Here is a 20,325-nt window from a genome sequence, read left to right as displayed (position 1 = left end):
GGTAGCACTCTTTGTACCTTCTTTCAATATCCAGGAACCTCGGTTAGCCAACCATTTCAATGGGCTACTAGACAACTACTCAAACTATGCATATGCCCGGATCTTCTGCCGCAGTGTTTACAGTAGAAGCAAAGGAACATAAAAATCCCATCTGCATGCTGCAGAAAAATATCTGCAATGGAAATTGCCCGGCAGTGGGAGTTTTAGGCTGGGTTCACATCAAGTTTCTTGTCATACATTTAACATATAACAGATGCTTTAGACAGATACCATGCAGTGGCATTCGTCAAAAGTTTTAAACACACCAGTGTGGTATCTGTCTGAGGCATACAAAGATGATGTGAACCCAGCCTTAGGCCTCTTGCACACGATCGTGTGTCCCCCGTGGCCATATTGCGGCCCGCATACGGCGGGTCTGCAATACACGGGCACCGTTCCATGAGCATTCCTCATCACGGATGCGGACCCATTTACTTTAACGGGTCCGCAAATCCGGAGATGCAGAACAGAAGCACGGAACGAAACCCTACGGAACCACTACGGAGTGCAGTCTTGTGCTTCCATTGCGCAAAAAGATAAAACTTGTCCTATCTTTTTGCAGAACAGACAGATCGTGAACCCCATTCAAGTGAACGGGGTCGCGATCCACATGCGGCTGGCCCACCGCGGCCGGTGCCGTGCATTGCAGACCGCAATTTGCGGTCCACAGCACAGGCACGGTCAGCACACGTTCGTGTGCAAGAAGCCTTTCACCACAGATTTCACCCTTTACAATGCACAGGGTGAAACCATGGCAAATCAGCAACAAGCCTGCATTTAATTTAGGGTAGTAGTTTCACACTAGCGTTGTTTGATTCCAGCAGGCAGTTCCATTGCCGGAACTGTCTGCCAGATCCGGAAATCTGTATGCAAACGGATATCATTAATTTCCGGATCCGTCTGAAAAAATGCATTGAAATCCCGGATCAGTCTCTCCGGTGTCATCCAGAAAAACGGATCCGGTATTTATTCTTTTCAAATTTTTTAAGGTCTGTGCATGTGCAGACCGGAAAACCGGATCCGTCAACTTCCTGAACACTTGGTACCGGATCCGGCATTGATATATTTCAATAGAAATTAATGCCAAATCCGGCAAGTGTTCCAGAATTTTGGCCAGAGAAAAATCGCAGCATGCTGCAATATTTTTTCCGGCCAAATACCGTAAAAGGGACGGAACGGAAGACATCCTGATGCATACTGAATGGATTGCTCTCCAATCAGAATACATTAGGACAAAACTGATGCGTTCCCCCCCCGGTATTGAGCCCCTAGGACGGGACTCAATACAGGAAAACTTTAACGCTGGTGTGAAAGTACCCTTACGGTCCATGGGACGTTCCCTGAATATCCTTGAAAACTGAATACTATTAAAACCATTTGGGATGAAGGTTGAATAAAATATTTTAAATTGCAGGGGACAGGGTGTAAATCCCACAAGTTACCAGGATGCAGGCAACACAAGCATTGAAGCTGGTCCCATGGTTTCATGGGTGGCTTTTATATAATTATTTAAATACTTCTTACAATTATAAACAGGTTCTTGCCCAAAGCAGATATCCAGCTAGCCCCAAAGGCCATTAACGCACAGTGACTGCTATCCTGTCAGAGGAGCGGAGTTCAGAACAGGAACACCAACTGCCACACTCAGCGAGCTTCTTGCACCGAAAAGTCCAAGCACAGAAGACGACAAAGAAAAATAAACAGGACTTTAGGATCTGACTACACAGAGTATGTTTGTTGTCTGTTACTATGGAGATAAATACAAGCTGTAGAAACCAATCTGTAGCACATTTATCATTAAAACATAATGCAAAGTTGCTTCATTTTCAAGGAAAGAATAAGAATAAAAAAAATAATGAGGGAAGACATAGCCTTTAAAGGGGTTGTTCAGGATTAGAATTGCATACCTGCTTCCTTCCAGGAGCAGTACCACACCTGCCCACAGATTGTGTATGGTATTGCAGGCCAGCTCTACAAAAGCTAATGAAGCAGGGCTGCTATACCATACACAACCTGTGGGAAGAAGATTTTTATTTTATTTTTTAAAGAAAGCAACAGGGTTTCTATTCCTGGACCGCCCATTTAAAAGGAACACAGACAATGCACTGCTTTCTCTTTAGATCCTTTTCTGTCTCGTATTACAATTAAAAGCAAAAAAATTATAAAAAAAAATAAGATGAAATATTTTCTATGTCCCTCCCCCCCTCCTTACCGTCCTGTGTAAGGATGCAAGACAACTGGCTACAGCAGGAGCCCTATCTGTAATAGTCAAAGACTGTTCAGCCTCGTCCATTAGAGGAACACTGAACAGATCAGCAGGAGATCAACCCTCGTGTTTTGTGCACAATTGTTTTGTTTCAGGATCCTGCAGAAAATGGCGCCGGCTGCCAAATTGTCAGGCAGCTATGTTTGTTTGCTTTTAGCATTAATTTCTAGGTTTAGTGTCACCAAACGAGCATAGGAAAATCTAAGCTATCCAATGCAAGCTCAACAAAAAGGCTGACGGTCAAGATCAGTTTTGCCTTTGTCAAAACCAGCTTTCATTAAGACACCTGCTTGTCAAGCTGCAAGTTCAGAGCTCAGTGGGCATTCCCTGTGCACCTCGCTCCCCTCTTTCTGATTTTTGTGGGGAAAAAAAGATTAAAGTAGCTCAAATCTCCTGAAGGACTAGGGTGGCCATTCAGACCACCATCAAAAGCCAGACTTAACAACCCCACCTTCGCTAAGCCACGCCCTGACTCCGTTAGGCCATGAAACCCCTCCCTGCCCACCGCAGCCAACGGAGATTAGAGAAGAATAAATAAATAATAATATATAGACTTCGGGTCAGCTGCGAGGGGTGGGAGGGTGACCATCTTTGCAGCTCAGGCTCAGACAGCACAGTGCTGCGGTCCAAGCTGTTAAAAAGGACATACCTGCGTTCATACAGGCCCTGCACCAAACGGAGGACAGGGCGTCAGAAAGCCGGATGTCTGGCCAACCTATGAAGGACATATGCTCAGGTGTGTCTGAACAGCAACCTCTGGATGCTGTGATCACTGGCAAATCCCTATTGACTACAATGGGATCCAGCAGTGATCTGGCTGCTTTCTAGCCCAAGTGCCAGGCTTCGGCCTGACAAAAACCATTGCATGCAGCAGTTTTTGTTCTGGCCGCCAGCCAGCATGTATGGCATTTTGGATTTCAACATTCCCAAATCCTTTTGTTGTTAGGGAAGATAAGTCACTACCAGAGGTGTCTGGCAGTTGCTTACCCCCTGTTATCCCTGCATGGGTATTGGGGGGAGGGGGGGCTACTGGAAGTGCATGGCCTGCTTAAGAGCTGTATACGCAAGATGGGAGGATAATCAAGATTTGTAAAAGTCGCCTCATTTTTATTTTGGTTGCAATGGACAAATTAATAGATTGCAGAGGTGGACACCGGCCGTACACCAATGTGCGATTGTCAGGAAATAAAGACATGGATTAATGCCATTTCTTGCTGCAAAATATATACATATAAACCTAAGACTTTATAATATTCCAAGTCTTGAACAACGGTGTTAGGAAACACTGCTTATGAGCCACCCAGTAGAAATACACAACCCATCCAATGATATCATTGCCAGATAACAGTTTCCAGGGCATATCCACAATGGGCGGTCAAGAAAAACACAATGTAGATTATAATAGTCTCCATGGCAGAAAGACTCTCGATCATGACAGTTATGATTTTACATAATTGTAGAGATTACTAAAGGCAGTGATTTAGATTACCAAGAAAAAAAATTAAAAAATCCTTTTACAATCCTTCTGTCTGATCTAGTTAACCAAATAGTCCCAACATACCGCTGTAACAGTTAAAATGCATTCTTCTTCAAGCTGTACTTTACATGTGGCATGCATTAAAAGGAACATGCGGGGCAAAAACAGATACACTGTGTTATGCCTGGTGCAAGGGGTGATGAATGCCTGACCTCCCCCAGACCTTGCATTCTACATAACACTGACAGTCGCCTGGAATGTTCCTTAAAAATCATTTCAAATAGTCAGTGATAAAATGTTAAAAATCATACCTTCCCTTTAATTAAAAAAAAATAATATATAAAAAAATAATAAGACCTGAGTGAGCCATCGGAGAAAAATAAAATAAAATAAAAAGTACCCTAGAGATACCAAGTAATGAAGGCTTAAAAAGAGAGGCATGGATAAAACCCATCATATACCCTTATGCCAGATACTACGGCTAGGGCATAATAAATGGAGAGACCATACAACACCATAAAAAAGTCCCTCTCCGGAAAGAAGGGGCGATATACTTTGCTCCCCTCATCTCTGCATCCATTAGCTAAAGACACTGGTTTCCATTGCACAATCACCAAACCGACACAACAACAACTGGGATAAAAAATAAACCCATAATCGCCATACACACAGCAACAACCCACAGACTCAGCGATCACAGGAGATTAGCTGGAACGTAAGGAGGATGATCCCCTGGTCACTTCTGTCCTGTGGGTACCCGCAGAGCAGGTTGTGCCTTCTGCTCCATTGCATGCACAGCCCCTCCTGTCTGGCCACAGCCAACTTCTGGAGATGCATCACCCATCCAGTGGCTTCCCTAAGTAGACCAATGTCACTTCTGTGTTTCCATAGACGGCTGAAACTGCTGGATATAGACAGGTCTTTGGAAGTCCCCTAAATGCCACTCCTAAAAACTCATAGCCGCGCTCAAAGGCCAAGGTCTTGTCTTCCATATCCAAGATGACTCTGATCCTTTCACCTATCTGCAATGGAAAGAGAAACAAATACATATTGAGTATAGGTCAAGATGATGAGGCCGCAGCTACACATAGCAACATCAAGGGTAAAAGTCAAACTCGCGCTGTGTGTGTAGCCCCAGCCATGCAACAACTACACAAGAGAAGCCTTTCAATTGACATGGTTGTGAAAATGGTCGTCCAGGATTACTAAAACTTCTAAAAACAGCGCCATACCTGTCCACAGGAGGTCTGTAGTATTACAGTTCAGCTCCATTGACTTCAAGAGAGCTTAACTACAATACCAGACATTATCCAAGGACAAGTATATGGTAAATCATTGCAGTCTCTGGGTGAAGCAATTAGATGATGGCATGTTAAAATCCCCTAGGGCAGTGGTGGCGAACAGTTTAGAGAGTGCCCAAACTATCGCAAAGTGCCAACAAGGCAATGTAACCTGAACACTCCAGTCCAGTATAGTATATCTTCCATGTACTTTATCATTTACCTATAATATCCTGCCTACATTCAGTGCGCTGCAGCGCTGTTCATAGCACGCCCTGCGTCTAAGACATATTGGTACACCATAGACTTTTTCCAGGGTGCTTGTGCCCACAGAGAGGGCTTAGAGTGCCACTGGTTCTCCACCACTGCCCTCGAGTGACAGAGCCAGAAATCCACATTGTTCTATGGCCTGGCCATATAATAATGCACCAAAGTGTTTACTGCTCATGCAGCAATGATGTCACTCTCCATGGCGCATGTACAGGAAACATCTCAGCTGTGGGGGAACCAAAGCGAGACATACTGCTTATACACCGATTGTAGAAGCAACAGCGCATGCGCGGGATTACAGGAAACAGCACTATGAAGATGTCTGGACCTGTCACTCAAGGGAAGGGGGCGCATACCAAGTCCAGAAAGCAGAAGAGCTGTGGTGCACCAAGAGGTCTGGGCTTACCCCTCCGTGTAAAGAAAGCCTGATTTGCATATGGATTTAGACCAAGATATCCCCAGAATGGCTTATCACATTTTCTTCATACTGGTGCATACCTGGTTTAATATGGTTCATTCTGCTGATGGGCCCTCCCTAAAGCGTCAACCGTTCAACAAACTTTGCATTTATCAATAGTCCAGTGTGTGTACAAGAAGAATAACACTTTCTGGCCATTAGAATACGTATCTGGCATTTTTAGCAGGTTTCCTCTGTACATGCTGAATATCTGGTTTGCAGTTCTTTCACATGGCGAGTGGAGACTAGCTGCTACCCACTGCCACACAGAAAGTAGAGAATCTCCTTCCTAACCTTCTCTTACTCACTCAGAAGCAGCCCTAGGATAATGGAGGACAGTACAGAGAAGTACTGACCTGCATGCTTGTGAACATAGCACTTGTGCTCAACTCTGACCTCCCTCTGTAGCTGTGCAGTCTCTCTTTGTACCCATCTCCTGCTCACTTCTCCCCCTCCCCTCTCCATAGACTTGCATTGACATGTGTGATATGAGAGGCGTTTTTCAAAGTGGAAAGCAATTAGAAGCTGGAGGGGGGGGGGGGGGGGGCGGATACAGATCTGATAACACAACTAGACATGTCTCACTGGTTACTTATGCAACGTTGTGTGAAAAGTTAGTGACTATTTAAGGTGTAGAATCCGTGCCTAAATCTTGACTGAGGACATAGCCTACCCATCACCATCAGGTTTCCTTACAGTAGCCTGTATTCTCCTGACTGAGCAGATGGTCAATGGATAATTCTACTCCTTTAGAGGCAGTTTTGCTTTTGCCACAAGACTGAGGTCTCATGTGCTCTTTAGGTGGAGCTCTTCAGAAAACACAAAGAATGATAGCTTGTATTTACCTGATACTTGGGGGCATTATTGCACTGAGGAAAACTTCCATTCACTTCTCCATTGTGCAACAGATTATTATCAACTAGGTTCCAGCCCCAACTCTGGTCATCACTGCCAAGGAGCGCCACATAACCCTGGCACTGCATGGGAGCCCGTTTTGTCGCAATACCAATTACTGCCACTGTGCCAAGCGGACCTTCCCACCATACTTCCCAGGCATGACGCCCCTCGCTAAAGCCAATTTTGGTGCGTGCCCCATCAGTGCTCTGAGCAATTGGATTCCGATGCAGAGTAAAACCATTCTTCTTGATGTACACATTCCTAGAGCAGTCATTGGAGCTGAATCCATGCTGGATGGCTCGGACCTGTTGAAAGAAAGATATTGATGCTCAGATATAGATTTCTCGATACACGGTATTCAAGTTCACAGAAAACCAAAACTATGCCACACTTAAAGATAACAGAAAGTACAGCCAAAGAGCTCTTCCTTGACAGAGCCTTCTAGTATGGAATGGTCAGCTAAAGGATCTTCTGGAAGTTAGAGATTGATGGCCCATCCTTAAGATAGGTCAACAACATCTGATCGGGATCAGACCTGAGGCTTTCCTGCTGGTCAGCTGTTTGAAGAGACTGCAGCACTGAACCAAGATCCATGGAATCATCCTGGGCCAGTGATGTCACATTCATTGGTCATGTGGCCTAAAAGGGTATTCCAGTTATATTACCTCATCACCTACCTACAGGATAAGTAATAACCATTAGATCGATGGGTGTCCCAGTAGTAGGGCTCCCACAAGAGAACGGGGAACCTGTACCCCATTGAACCCCCTGAAATGAACAGAGCAGCCAAGCAGGCATGTGTTCAGCAGCTCCATTCATTTCTATGGGAGTTCTGAAGACAACCGAGTACAGCACTCTGCAGTCTTCAAAACGTACATAAAAATGAATGGAGCAGCTGCACGTATGCCCGAGTGGCCACTTTGTTCATGCGGCTCTACGGGGTACTGGGTCCCCATTCTTGAGATCGAAGGACCTCCACCGATCTAATAGTGATCACCTATCCTGTGGAAGAGGGTTAACTTAACATAAACCAGAATACCCCTTTAATGGGCATGGGCTGGAATACCAAGCAATGCTATTATACAATGTATGGCACTGTGCTTGCTACATTGTGAAGAAGCGAGTGCTGCATCCATTCAAACAGCTGATCAGCGGGGGTGCTGGGAGTTAACAGACCCCAATAGATCAGATGTTTATGACCCATCCCGAGGAGGATAGGATATCAATCTCTAACTCCCAGAAAACAGTTTTAAAGTAGTCTCCCCCCCCCCCCCCCAAATTCAGGAAAAACAAAACCATGACAAGATGGTCAGCAGTTCCATCTGTGAAGATGTCCATGAAGGATCCATGTGTAATCCGTGTTCCATATACACTGCTAGGCTGAAGATGAATTTCCATTGCATCTCCTAGCAATGGTCAACAAAAAGCACGGACCAAACACAGATGGCATCCGCATTGTGTCCGTGGTTTTCATGGACTGAAGACTTTAACCACTTAGCAATGACCAAATGCAGTCTTGAGATGGAGCAATGCAAAAACATTTTTGTGTTTGGGACCTCTGTAATATCACAGGGTAAAGTGATGTTATTTATGCCGAAAAACTAATACAGCAAAATTTTGAGCTTAAAAACCAGTGGCAGTTTTGCTGTTTTTCCCCATCACCCTCACAAAAAAATAAATAAAGAAGTTATAGCTCTTACAAAAAATAAAATAAAATGGCTCATCATTAAAGGAGTTGTCTCACTTTAGCAAATGGCATCTATCATGTAGAGAAAGTTAATACAAGGCACTTACTAATGTATTGTGATTGTCCATATTGCCTCCTTTGCTGGCTGGATTCATTTTTCCATCACGTTACACTGCTCATATCCAGAGGTTACAACCACCCTGTAATCCAGCAGCAGTGGTCGTGCTTGCACACTATAGGAAAAAGTGCCAGCCTCTCCGGTAGCTGGTAGTGCGCATAGGCACGCATGCGCAGTAGCTCCTATCCTGGCAACCTGGTATCTGCGCTGCAGTGGTTGTAACCATGGAAACGAGCAGTGCATAATGTGATGGAAAAGAGCCAATATGGAGAATCACAACACATTAGTAAGAGCCTTGTATTAACTTTCTCTACATGAAAAATGCCATTTTCTGAAGTGAGACAACCCCTTTAAAGGTGTTCTTCTCTTATCCTGTATTGAAGACCTCTCCTCAGGATAGGTCGTCAATATCAGCAGTTTGCATGCTCGTCGTCTACATCATAGCGGTGGGGAGGTGTAACTACAACTTTGCCGTCCCATTCACTTCAATTTGATGCCCCCCTCAACCTCTTCCTACAGCTGATCGGCAAGCTAATATTTATGACCTAGCCTGAGGATAGGCCATCAATATAGGATAAGCAGAGAACCCCCTTAAAAAGGTTTGCTGAGACCAATACTGATACCTCAGGATATACTAGAATACCTATACCTCAGCATAGATCATCAGCGGGGCTTCGACACCCGGGGCCCCTGCCAATCAGCTGTTTGAGAAGGCAGTAGCACCGCAGACTTCTCTTGGCTTTCCCTAGGACAGGGACATGTTCATCAGTCACGTGGCCTAGGGGCAGCTCAGCCTCAAAGAAGTGAAAGGGGCCGAGCGTGATACCAAGCACAACCGCTAAACAATGTACGGCGCTGTGCGAAGGCTGCGGTACTACAGCAAGCTACGCTGCCTTCTCAAACTGTTGCTCGGCGGGGGTCCTGGGTGTCAGACCCCCACCAGACACTGCTGACCTATTCTGAGGATAGGTTATCGGTATTAAAGTCCTGGAAAACCCTTTTAAGGCCCAAAATAGGCCAGGGGTTAAATAGGGCAAGCTTCTGTGGAGTCACCATGGTCTGAAAATACACACGTTAAGGCCCCTTTCACACGGGCGAGTATTCCGCGCGGATGCCATGCGTGAGTTGAACGCATTGCACCCGCACTGAATCCCGACCCATTCATTTCAATGGGGCTGTTCACATGAGCTGTGATTTTTACGCATCACTTATGCGTTGCGTGAAAATCGCAGCATGCTCTATTTTGTGCGTTTTTCACGTAACGCAGGCCCCATAGAAATGAATGGGGTTGCGTGAAAATCGCAAGCATCCGCAAGCAAGTGCGGATGCGGTGCGATTTTCAAGCACGGTTGCTAGGAGACGATCGGGATGGAGACCCGATCATTATTATTTTCCCTTATAACATGGGTATAAGGGAAAATAATAGCATTCTGAATACAGAATGCATAGTAAAACAGTGCTGGAGGGGTTAAAAAAATAAAATAAAATTTAACTCCCCTTAATCGCGAAGATTAATTAGCTGTGTGGAGGAACAGGACCTGTGGTGACGTCACTCCGGTCATCACCATGGTAAGAGATCATTAGATGGATCATGTGATGACCTGAGCGACGTCACCACAGGTTCTGTTCCTCCACACAGCTAAGATGAAGACAGAAGGAGATGCCGGCTTCGCAATTAAGGGGAGTTAAATTTTATTTTTTAACCCCTCCAGCACTGTTTTACTATGCATTCTGTATTCAGAATGCTATTATTTTCCTTTATAACCATGTTATAAGGGAAAATAATACAATCTACAGAACACCGATCCCAAGCCCAAACTTCTGTGAACATGCGCGATTTTTCTCACACGAGTCTAAAAACGCATTACAATGTTTTGCACTTGCGCAGAAAAATCTGGCGTGTTCCCGTAACGCACCAGCACATTATTCCGCAACGCCTGTGTGAAAGAGGCCTAAGGCCTCATATGCACACGACCGTCGTAAGTATTAGGCCCTTTGCAGACGAGCGATACGGATTAGGTCCAGATGTGCGATTTCGCAAGTTCATTCAGTTTTGCCTGCAATTTCGCACACAATAAAAATAAAAAAACAGAAGGTTTACAAACATTTCTTAGCAACCATCTGTGAAAAATGCATCTCATCCGCACTTACTTGCGGATGCGATTTTCAGTGAAGCCCCATTCACTTCTATGGGGCCAGAGTTGCGTGAAAAACACTGAATATGGAACATGCAGCGATTTTCACGCAATGCAGAAGTGATGCGTGAAAAAACGCTCATGTACACAGACCCATTGAAATGACTCGGTCAGGGTTCAGTGCGGGTGCCGTGTGTCCACCTCACGCATTGCGCCCGCGTGGAAAGCTCGCTCGTGGGAAAGGGGCCTTACACCACAGATCTGCAAGATACAGATACTGGCTGTTTGTATCCCGCAGTTCCCATGGGCCACATTATCAAAATGCCTATTCTTTACTGTAAAACGGACAGGAACAGGACACGCTGAGTGCTCTCTAGATTTTTTGTGGCATGGACATACGGATAGGATGCGGAGGAGGGGGAAAAAAAAAAAAAAAAAAAAGTGTGATGTGCATGAGACCTAAAGTCAAGGAGTCTGCTGTGCAATCTATGGAGACCACGGACCGTACACGTCCGATTCTTAGATTACCTGGTGACCTCCTTATTCCCGGGCTCCTCTTCTCAGACTGGTGCACACCGTGCATTGATAGTCCGAGATGCTTCCTACTTGTCCAGCCCTGATCTCACGTGGGCAGCGCTGGCCAGTCCGAAGGCAGCAGGAAGTGTCTGGACCTACCAAACGCACAGTATGGGTCAGATAATCTGAGAGGAGGTGCGGCCATCTTGGAAAGAAGAGCCTGGGAACTGGTAACTCTGCAGCTGATGAGAGCTCCACGTAGGCGCTTATTTCCCAGTTTACGTGAAATCTTTTCGTCAACTAAGGATTGCATTAATGTAGTGTCTATAGGGACTGATATAAATCTGCCCGATCTCAGTTCTTCTTTCGGCATAAGCGGTGTTGGGGCTGCCAAGCAGCCGCTGATCTCCTCCCTTTACTGAAATAAGAAAGGACTGGTTGAACGGAAGGCGCATGGGCAACAAAAAGTAGAGGGAAGCAATTATAGCTATAAGCGTGACCATAACTGCTGCACCCAACACTACAGAGGGTGCTGGGATCTGTAGTGCTACTGAATTAAATCTAGTGTTCTCAGTTATCAGCCACTTAGGGCTACAGAGTCTGGTTTAAATCCCCTTTTGGATCGACTCCTGCCATGTACGTTTGATTAAAAGGTTAATTATATGCATTGGCGAACAGTCCCCCCCCCCTCCCTCTTCAGTATTATCTTCATTGGTGGTCTAGTGGCCGCAGGTTCCCCTCCCGCTCCTCAGCATTTCCATTTGTGGCAGCTTCAGATCGGAGCCCCAGCAGTGAAATTGCGGGGCTCCGATCGGTTACCATGGCAGCCAGGATGCTACAAAAGCCATCCATGGCTGCCATGATAAGCCGAGGCATAGCTCAGCAGGGACAGTGTAAAGCCCTATTCACCCTAATAGATTTCTATAAGAGTGAAAAACTGGCTTAGTTGCCCATAGCAACCATTTTCTTAAGGAGCAGTAAAATGAAAAGTGCTATCTGATTGGTTGCTATGGGCAACTAAACCGAATTTGCTTTACACCATTTTCATAATCTCCCTCTATGACTAAGGCTACTTTCACACTTGCGTTGCGAGGATCCGGCAGGCAGCTTCGTCAACTGAACTGTCTGGCGGATCCGGAAAATCAGTCTACAAATTATATCCGTTTGCATACGGATCCAGATGATTCTGACAAATGCATTGAAATTCCAGATCAGTCTCAGGTGTCAAACAGAAAAACGGATCCGGTATTTATTTTTTTGCATTTTTTAAAGGTCTGCGCATGCGGTTTTCTGGAACACTTGGTACCAGATCTGGCACTAATACATTCCAATGGGAATTAATGCCGCATTCGGCAAGTGTCACAGAATTTTGGCCGGAGAAACTACCGCAGCATGCTGTGGTATGTTCTCCGGCCAAATACCGTAAAGGGACTGAACTGAAGACATCCTGATGCATACTGAGCGGATTGCTCTCCATTCAGTATGCATTAGGATAAAACTGAAGCGCTTGTTTCCGGTATAGAGCCCGTGACAGAACCCAATACCGGAAAGAATAACACTAGTGTGAAAAATGTGACATGTTGCAACAAATGGCTCATGTGACAAAATAAATAAAAATAAATCATAAAAACGTTCACACATGACCCCAGGGTATTAGAATCCTCCTCACTAAGGGCCTGAGGTAACCTACAGACTGAGTGGATCCATAACCAGAGGCTGGACAGGGGTCACCTCCACCTTCTGCTCTATAGAGACAACTGATGCAACGGAGAAGCTCAGCGCAACCAATCAGCACGCTGCTTGCATTTTCCCATCTGCCTTTAGATAACAAGAGCCGTGATCTGATTGGTCGAGCCCGCAGCAAGCCTCGCCCATAGAATGAATGAAGTGCCGGAGCCCGCTCTCACCCTCGCCTTGTACGTGGGCAGGTTGCAGAGCACGTCGGTGCGCTGGGCTTCCTCGCTGACCGTCCGCAGGCACAGGCTCCTCCACACGTCGTTATTCTCGTCCCCGTGCAGGCAGCGATGCCAATGCTTACACACCAGGCCGCAGCTCCGGAGGTCTGACAGCTCCAGGTAGGAGAATACCAGCTCCAGCACACGGCTTGGTAATCTTCCTGAGCCCGAAGCAGGAGGCGGTGGAGGAGGCACAGCGGGAGCCGCAGAGGGAGCGGCGGCAGCCGCCGCCATACCCTCCCTATCTCCCGGTTACCGGCGACTCAAGCCCCTCCACACTCCCTCATCACCTAGCGCCAAGCAACATCCTGCTGCATCACGTAATCACTAGCCAATCAGCGCTCGCGTCTACGAGCATAACTAGCGGGCGATCCAATCGGATGGCAGCTACTAGCGGCGCTCTGCTTGTCACCCTGCAACCCTTGGCGGCGCAGCTCAGTGACCAACCAGCGACCGATCCGGCCTCCTTATGACAGTGTGCGGCCCAATCGCAACAAAAGGCTCTACCGCGCCTGCGCCTCGCATGGGTAGCCACACCTTACTACGGGGGAGTGTCGATCTTTTAACCAATCAGAGCGTTCCTTTTACTTATGCGGAAAGAATGTGGCCAATGGGGTTAAGCAGCACATGTGTGAGAGGGGAAGACGCCATTAATTCTGGAGAGCGAGGCGTGCGAGTCTTCTGGACTGTGTTTACTTGTCCGCAGCGCTAACCTCAGGTGGAAGAACCCTGGCAATTCTGGTTCAGAGGGGCAATGCATGCTGGGACTTGTAGTTCTTGGCTGGCTTGAGTGGTAATAGGAGGGATGCACTGCTTGTCTGGTATACACCCTGTATGTGAGGCGCTGCTGGGTATTGGGCAATATTCTACTCCCCTTTAAAGGGCATCTGTCAGCAGATTTGTACCTATGACACCGGCTGACCTGTTACATGTGCACTTGGCAGCTGAAGGCATCTGTGTTGGTCCCATGTTCATATGTGCCCGCATTGCTGAGAAAGATGATGTTTAACTATATACAAATGAGCCTCTAAGAGCAACGGGGGCGTTGTCATTACACCTAGAGGCTGTGCTCTCTGCAACTGCTGCCTAATATATCCCACTCCTTGACCTGTGCCAAGTGTAATTCACTTGGGGTCTGTGGTTTTGATGTTACGGCTGATCGGTGTCTTCTGGTATTTCTACCTGTGCAGTTCTGTAATTTATGAGGTTAAAAGGGGTTGTGCCAGCGCCGCCCCCTCTTCATTGTTTACCTGCTCACCGTCGCGTCCGAAGCAGTGAGCAGGTGTAATTACAAGAAGCCGTCCCATTCACTTCTATGGGACGGACGGCTCGATGCTATAGGAGGGAGCTGTCTCATTGAAATGAATGGGGCGGCTTGGGTGTAATTGCGCCTGCACACTGCTGCGGATGGGGCGGCGAGCAGGTAAACGATGAAGAGGAGGCGGCGCTGGCATGGAGCACCTTCTCTTCAAACAGCTGATCAGCGGGAGGTGTCTGGTGTCGGACCCCCGCCGATAGGATATTGATAACCTATCCTTAGCATAGGTCATCAATAAAAATAACTTGGACAACCCCTTTAAGTTTTCTTATTATGAGATTCTTAATCAGTTCTTTCTTCTTTTTTTCCAGAGCTCCTTTGAAGCGTTTGGATGGATTTCTCTGCCTTCTGTGAGGGTCCACACTGAGGATTTATCCTTGTTCAGGAGACAGATCTATATCTGGTGCGAGTTGTATTTGGGAATGAATAGCACAGACTCTTTGTGGGAAATTATCACGCCCGGCACTCCAGAATTCTGGCTTCAAAAAGTTGCAGAATAGAGCTTTGGTAAATGTCCTCCACGTGTACGGTGAAGTTCTGATCCAGTTTTATGTATTTTAGAGGAAATGCATTATAGAGGTCCTTCAGTTCTACTTGTCATGTCTTTTTTTCCACAGAAAAATCCCTTCATGAACTGCATCAAAATGCACAATTGAATTGGCCACAAAGGTTAAAGTGACCCTCCGGTTCAAGAAAAAAAAATTCACATTAACTGGGGAACACAGAAGCCTTACCCGGTACCTCCTTCTTATATGCTAAGCTGCAGATCTTCCAGTTCCTGGGCTTTTCTTCTATCACCCAAGATGGCTGCACTTCTCTGACTCCCGGACGTACACTGAGCATTTGGCGCTACAGGACACGTCCTGCTTCCCTCGGACTAACCAGTACTGCTCACATGAGAAGCGCTGGCCAATCCAAGGACAGCGCTGGACAAGCGGGAAGTGTCTTGGATTACGAAAAGCACGGTGTGTATCAGGCAGTCTGAGAAGCATTGCAGCAGAAGAGAGTCTGGGAATTGGTGGATCTGCAACTAAAAACTATGAAATGGAGGGGTCCATGTAAATGTTCTGCTTGTTCTCCAGTAGGGCTCATATACACAACTGTATTTTTTCCCTTTACCCATGACAGCACCATGAGAGAGAGGATCCGCCCCCACAGACAGGAAACCTGCAGAATAAAAGGGCGGACACTCTCCTCCCAATTCAGTGTGGTTTCCTGCCTCTGATGAAGCCTGCAGTTTTTCTTTCAGGTTCCTGCCCTCTGGTGGTGCTCCTATGTCGATCCAATGGTGCGCTGGATCTGGTCCTCAGACATACCTGCTGTCCCTGGGAATGTAATGCGGCATTAGTTGGTGCCCTAGTAGGGCCGTGCAGAGGCACAACAAAACTCCTGAGGGAGTGCTTTGTGTGCTGGAGAATGGAGTGCCTGGCAGCATCGCTGGTGCGCTAGAGGCACGGTCGTCCAGACCCCAGGAGGAGGAGAAGCTTCTGGCAGAGAGTGAGGTCGGGGGAAAGCATGAGGAGTCACATGGTTCGGCTGGCCAATCGCAGCACTCGGCTCATAGTCTGAGAGTTTTTTTTCTCCCAGGCTATAAGCTGAGCGCTGCGATTGGCCAGCACTCCAGCCTGGGAGAAGGAGACACCCAGGAGAACAAGAGCAGTCTCCTCCCAGTTGAGCCGAAAATCTGAAGATACCGGAGCCTATACTGGGAGAACAGAGCGGCGCCCAGGGATAATAGTAAGTGCAGGGAGATCCCTGGGCACCGCTCTACATGTCTGTATAGTTAGTTTTAGATTTTTTTATTGTAATGAAAGGTCCTCTTTAACTATGGGCATTGAGGAGACAAAAGAGCCCCGGTCTATACAGGATATTATGTTTGAGGGGCTAGAATCCAGACACCACAGCACCTTCCCGGTCCATAAAAATGTTTCAGCCTTAATTGAAGAGGAATGGAAAAAAAACTAACGGGAAGGTTTACATCTCAAAAAATCTCAAGCGTAAATATCCCTTTAAAAGGGATTGTGCTAAATGGGATAAAGCTCCCAGGATAGATGTAGCCATCTCGAAAGTATCCAGAAAGATGGCTCTTCCCTTTTAAAGATATGGGTATATTGAAGGACCCATTAGATAAAAAAGCCGATACTTTTTTAAGGGAGCATGGGAGGCATCTACTTCTTCCTTCAGACCAAGTATAGCTTCTACATGTATGGCCCGATCTCTTATAGTCTGGCTCTGAATTTAGAAAATCAGTAAAAAAAAATAGATGTCCCAGGAAGAGATTTTTATCATCCTTGCCAACGTTAAAAAAAAGCAGCTGACTTCCTGGCGAATGCCTCCGCTGATTCTGTCAGACTGGCGGCCAGATCCGCCGCTTTGTCAAATCCTGCACGGGGAGCGCTTTGGCTAAAGACTTGGGTTGGAGATTTCCCATCAAAAAACAAACTATGTGGTTTCCCCTGTAAAGGGGAGTACCTTTTTGGGTCAACACTGGATGACTTGTTAGAGAAGGCTGCAGAGTTCATTCTCCTCTAAAAATAGGTTTTAACCGTTCCTGTTGCCCCTTTAGAAGTAATCAAGAAACAGACAAGAAATCCAGGGAAGATAGGTTTCAGAGAGGGAGAAATTTATTTTTCAATCAGTCTTTTGGAGACAAAAATAAACAGGATCAGCAATGACGCCAGAAGTCAGATGGGGGCCTGGTTTCTTCAAGTTCATGGATACTCGACACCATTCTCAACGGGTTCAAATTAGAATTCCGTCTGGCCCCTCCAGTAAGATTCTTAACTACAAAAGATCAGGCCTCGGCTCTAGGAAATTCTGGCATGGAAAGCGAGGTACTAAAACTAGTCGAAAAATCAGCAAATCGTTGGGAGGGATATCCAAAAATGGGGGTCCTCCAACCTAAAAGAGCTAACTGCTGTACGTCTAGCGTTGAGTTCTGCTCTTCCAAGAATAAGAGGAAAAAATCTCAGAATTGTAACGGACAACAAAACAGTAGTCTCATACCTGAACAAACAGCGGGGCACAAGTGCAAAATTCTACTGCAGGAAGCCCAGAGAATCCTCTTACTAGTAGAAAAAGAGTGTGCATCGATATCAGCAGTACATATCAGGGGCGTGGAAAACAGACAGGCACTCTTTCTTGGCCATCATCTTCTCTCTCAGGGCGAATGGACTCTAGACTAATCCATTTTCAAGAAAAAAACGGCCCTCTGGGGACGGCCAGATATAAACCTATTTTCTACCTACCAAAACAAGAAAGTTCAGAAATTCTTCTCCCTAGATCAAATGGGATCCCCTTGTGGGATAGATACTTTCCTATAGAATTGGAAATTTCCCCTGGCCTACTCCTTTCCTACTCTATGGGGCGAGCGTTATCCTTATTGGCTCTGTTTTGGCCGAGAAAGTTTTGGTTCACGTGGCTCCAGATCATGTCTATTTCGGATCCGTGGGTTTTTCCAGCGATCCGGAGTCTGTTAAGCTAGGGTCCAGTTTTTCATCCAGGCATAAAGAATCTCCACCTAACTGCCTGGAACTCGAAAGGTACTTGCTAGGGAGGAAAGGATTCTCTGATGCCTTGATCTCTACTCTTCTTAAAGCAAACCTTTCACCAGGATCTCACATAATAAACTATTACCAGTACCTTATAGATTATCCTCATTGTGTTTGAATGCATTATTGTGCCGCTTTCCTGGGATGGATATTCATGAAAAAAACGAGTTATAAAGTCCTGTCTCCAGCTCCTGAAGTCACGCTCCTGAAGTCAAGGGGGTAGCCCTTCCCTCACTCCGGGCTGTACCTCCCCTGCCCTAACCCCGCCTCTATGTAGTGTAACTGACACCCGGCTCAGTCGCTGGGACCGCGCTTGTACAAGCGGCGCATGCGCCGTCGGACTCGAGCGCGATCCTGTAACTGAATCGCGCGTGAGGAAGAGAAGACAGGCAGGCATCGGGAACGGCGCATGCGCGTTTCAGTTACAGGATGCGCCGCCTGTACAAGCGCGGTCCCGGCGACTGAGCCGGGTTTCAATTACACTACATAGAGGCGGGGTTAGGGCAGGGGATATCTATAAGGTACTGGTAATAGTTTATTATGTGAAATCCTGGTGAAAGGTTCGCTTTAAGAGTAGGAAAAAGGCAACAGTAGCCATCTATGCTAGGGTATGGCAGAGATTTTAGAATTTTGCTCATATCCAAATTAATGACATCCCCTCTTCTGCTCCCATTCATTTAATATTAGAGTTCTTTCAGAAGGGACTAGATCTGGGACTAGCGGGTAGTACCTTTTGTAAACGTCTAGGCCCGTGGGCCCTATTTAATCAAGACATTGCAGGGAGCCTGTGGGTATCGAGGTTCTTTAGAGCAGTAGCCAGATCTACTCCGGCAACTTCAGCTAGACCTCCTCCTTAGGATTTAAACCTAGTTTTAAAGGCCATTTCCATCAATCCTCCTTATTAGGGATCGACCGATTATCGGATTTACCGATATTATCGGCCGATATTCAGGATTTTGAACGTTATCGGTATCGGCATCTATTTTGCCGATATTCCGATAACGTCCTGGGAACACAGATCGCGCTGCTGACAGCGCTCTCCGTGTTCCCTCAGCAGCAGCACAGGGGAGAAGGAGCAGTGTCTCCTCCCCCTGTGCTGCTGCTGCCGCTCCAGCCAATGGGAGGACAGGGGACAAGAGGAGGGGAGGAGCTATGGCCACTGCGCCACCAATGAAGCTTAATCTCACATTAATTCATATACAGGAGGCGGGAGCTGCAGTATCACACAGCCGGCTCCCGACCTCTATGAGCTGTAGCTGCGATCTGCGGTAGTTAACTCCTCAGGTGCCGCGGATCGCAGCTACAGCTCATAGAGGTCGGGAGCCGGCTATGTGATCCTGCAGCCAGCTCCCGCCTCCTGTATATGAATAAATTAGAGAATAAGCTTCATTGGTGGCGCAGTGCGCCCCCCCAAGCCCCCCAGTATCAGACATTGGTGGCGCAGTGCGCCCCCCCTCCCCCCCAATATTAGGCATTGATGGCGCAGTGCGCCTCCCCCCCAAGCCCCCCCAGTATTAAGCATTGGTGGCGCAGTGCGCCCCCCCTCCCCCCCAGTATTAAGCAGTGGTGCGCCCCCCCCCCCCTCCCCCCAGTCGCAGTGCGCCCCCCACAGGATTCCCTCTCCCCTGCTCCTCCGATCGGAGCCCCAGCAGTGTAATGCTGGGGCTCCGATCGGTTGCCATGGCAGCCAGGACGCTATTGAAGCCCTGGCTGCCATGATAAGCTCCATGCTGCTCTGTGCACAAAGCATCGGGCAGCAGGGACAGTGTGAGCTCCTATTCACCCTGATAGATCTCTATCAGGGTGAATAGGACAAGGGTTCTAGTCCCTAAGGGGGCTAAAAGTTAGTTTAAAAAAAAAAAAAAGTCATAAAAATAAAAACACCAAAATATTAAATATAAATGAAAAAGAAAGATTTACAAAAAAATAAAAATACACATTAACAATAAACATTAATTTTCAGCAGATTTGTGGGAATTTTAATTTTTTTTTTCAAAAATGAAAATTCCCAGAATATCGGTATAAATTATCGGCTATCGGCCTGAAAGTTCACAAATTATCGGTATCGGCCCTAAAAAATCAATATCGGTCGATCCCTACTCCTTATACCACGATTTTATAAGATAAAGTTCTGATACGTCCAGACCCGGCTTTTCTTCTAAAAGTCGTTTCCAAGTTTCATAAGTCCCAAGAAATTGTTCTTCCTACCCTATTTAAAAACCCTGGGTCAGAAGAAGACAGATCCCTTCACTGCCTAGATGCCAGAAGGGCTTTGATTAATTATCTATCTCACACTAAAGATTGGCGCAAATCTTCTTCACTCTTTATTCTCTTTCAAGTAGTGAATAAGGGTAATGCG

The 20,325-nt window shown here is 46.6% G+C and overlaps 2 protein-coding genes across 5 annotated transcripts in view; one reads left to right on the top strand and one right to left on the bottom strand.

Annotated features, from left to right (window-relative positions):
• Nucleotides 1-1,361: 1,361 nt before the first annotated feature.
• On the bottom strand, nucleotides 1,362-13,475 carry FBXO45 (F-box protein 45). 2 transcript variants are annotated; one of them, XM_044289335.1, is made up of 3 exons: nucleotides 13,056-13,475; nucleotides 6,635-6,991; nucleotides 1,362-4,804 (listed from the first exon to the last, which is right to left on the bottom strand). In XM_044289335.1, exons 1-3 carry the CDS (start codon nucleotides 13,329-13,331, stop codon nucleotides 4,619-4,621), a joined length of 819 nt encoding a protein of 272 aa, XP_044145270.1. In that variant the 5' UTR covers nucleotides 13,332-13,475; the 3' UTR covers nucleotides 1,362-4,618. The 2 variants fall into 2 exon arrangements, with proteins under 2 accessions (XP_044145270.1, XP_044145269.1); XM_044289334.1 differs by having other exon boundaries at nucleotides 2,861-4,804; nucleotides 13,050-13,462.
• The window catches only part of WDR53 (WD repeat domain 53), a 19,924-nt gene continuing 12,680 nt past the window's right edge, over nucleotides 13,082-20,325 (top strand). Inside the window, exons 1-2 of one of the 3 annotated variants that reach the window (XM_044289333.1) lie at nucleotides 13,082-13,217; nucleotides 14,727-14,922. The gene's annotated coding sequence lies outside the window, so the exon portion shown is untranslated. Of the gene's footprint in view, nucleotides 13,218-13,693; nucleotides 13,891-14,726; nucleotides 14,923-20,325 lie in introns of those variants that run through there. The other 2 variants (XM_044289331.1, XM_044289332.1) reach the window with 2 other exon arrangements.

Source organism: Bufo gargarizans, chromosome 4 (assembly GCF_014858855.1).
Source record: "Bufo gargarizans isolate SCDJY-AF-19 chromosome 4, ASM1485885v1, whole genome shotgun sequence".
Lineage (NCBI taxonomy): Eukaryota > Metazoa > Chordata > Amphibia > Anura > Bufonidae > Bufo > Bufo gargarizans.
Note: the sequence above shows the minus strand (reverse complement) of the source record. Positions and strands in the feature narration are given on the sequence as shown.

Excerpts from the sequence above, each read along its gene's own strand:
- FBXO45 (XM_044289334.1), bottom strand. The coding sequence starts at position 13,331 with ATGGCGGCGGCTGCCGCCGCTCCCTCTGCGGCTCCCGCTGTGCCTCCT. Across the intron at positions 6,992-13,049 it reads TGCCCACGTACAAGGCGAGG|GTCCGAGCCATCCAGCATGG; the intron begins GTGAGAGCGGGC and ends TTCTTTCAACAG. Across the intron at positions 4,805-6,634 it reads ATAATGCCCCCAAGTATCAG|ATAGGTGAAAGGATCAGAGT; the intron begins GTAAATACAAGC and ends TTTCCATTGCAG.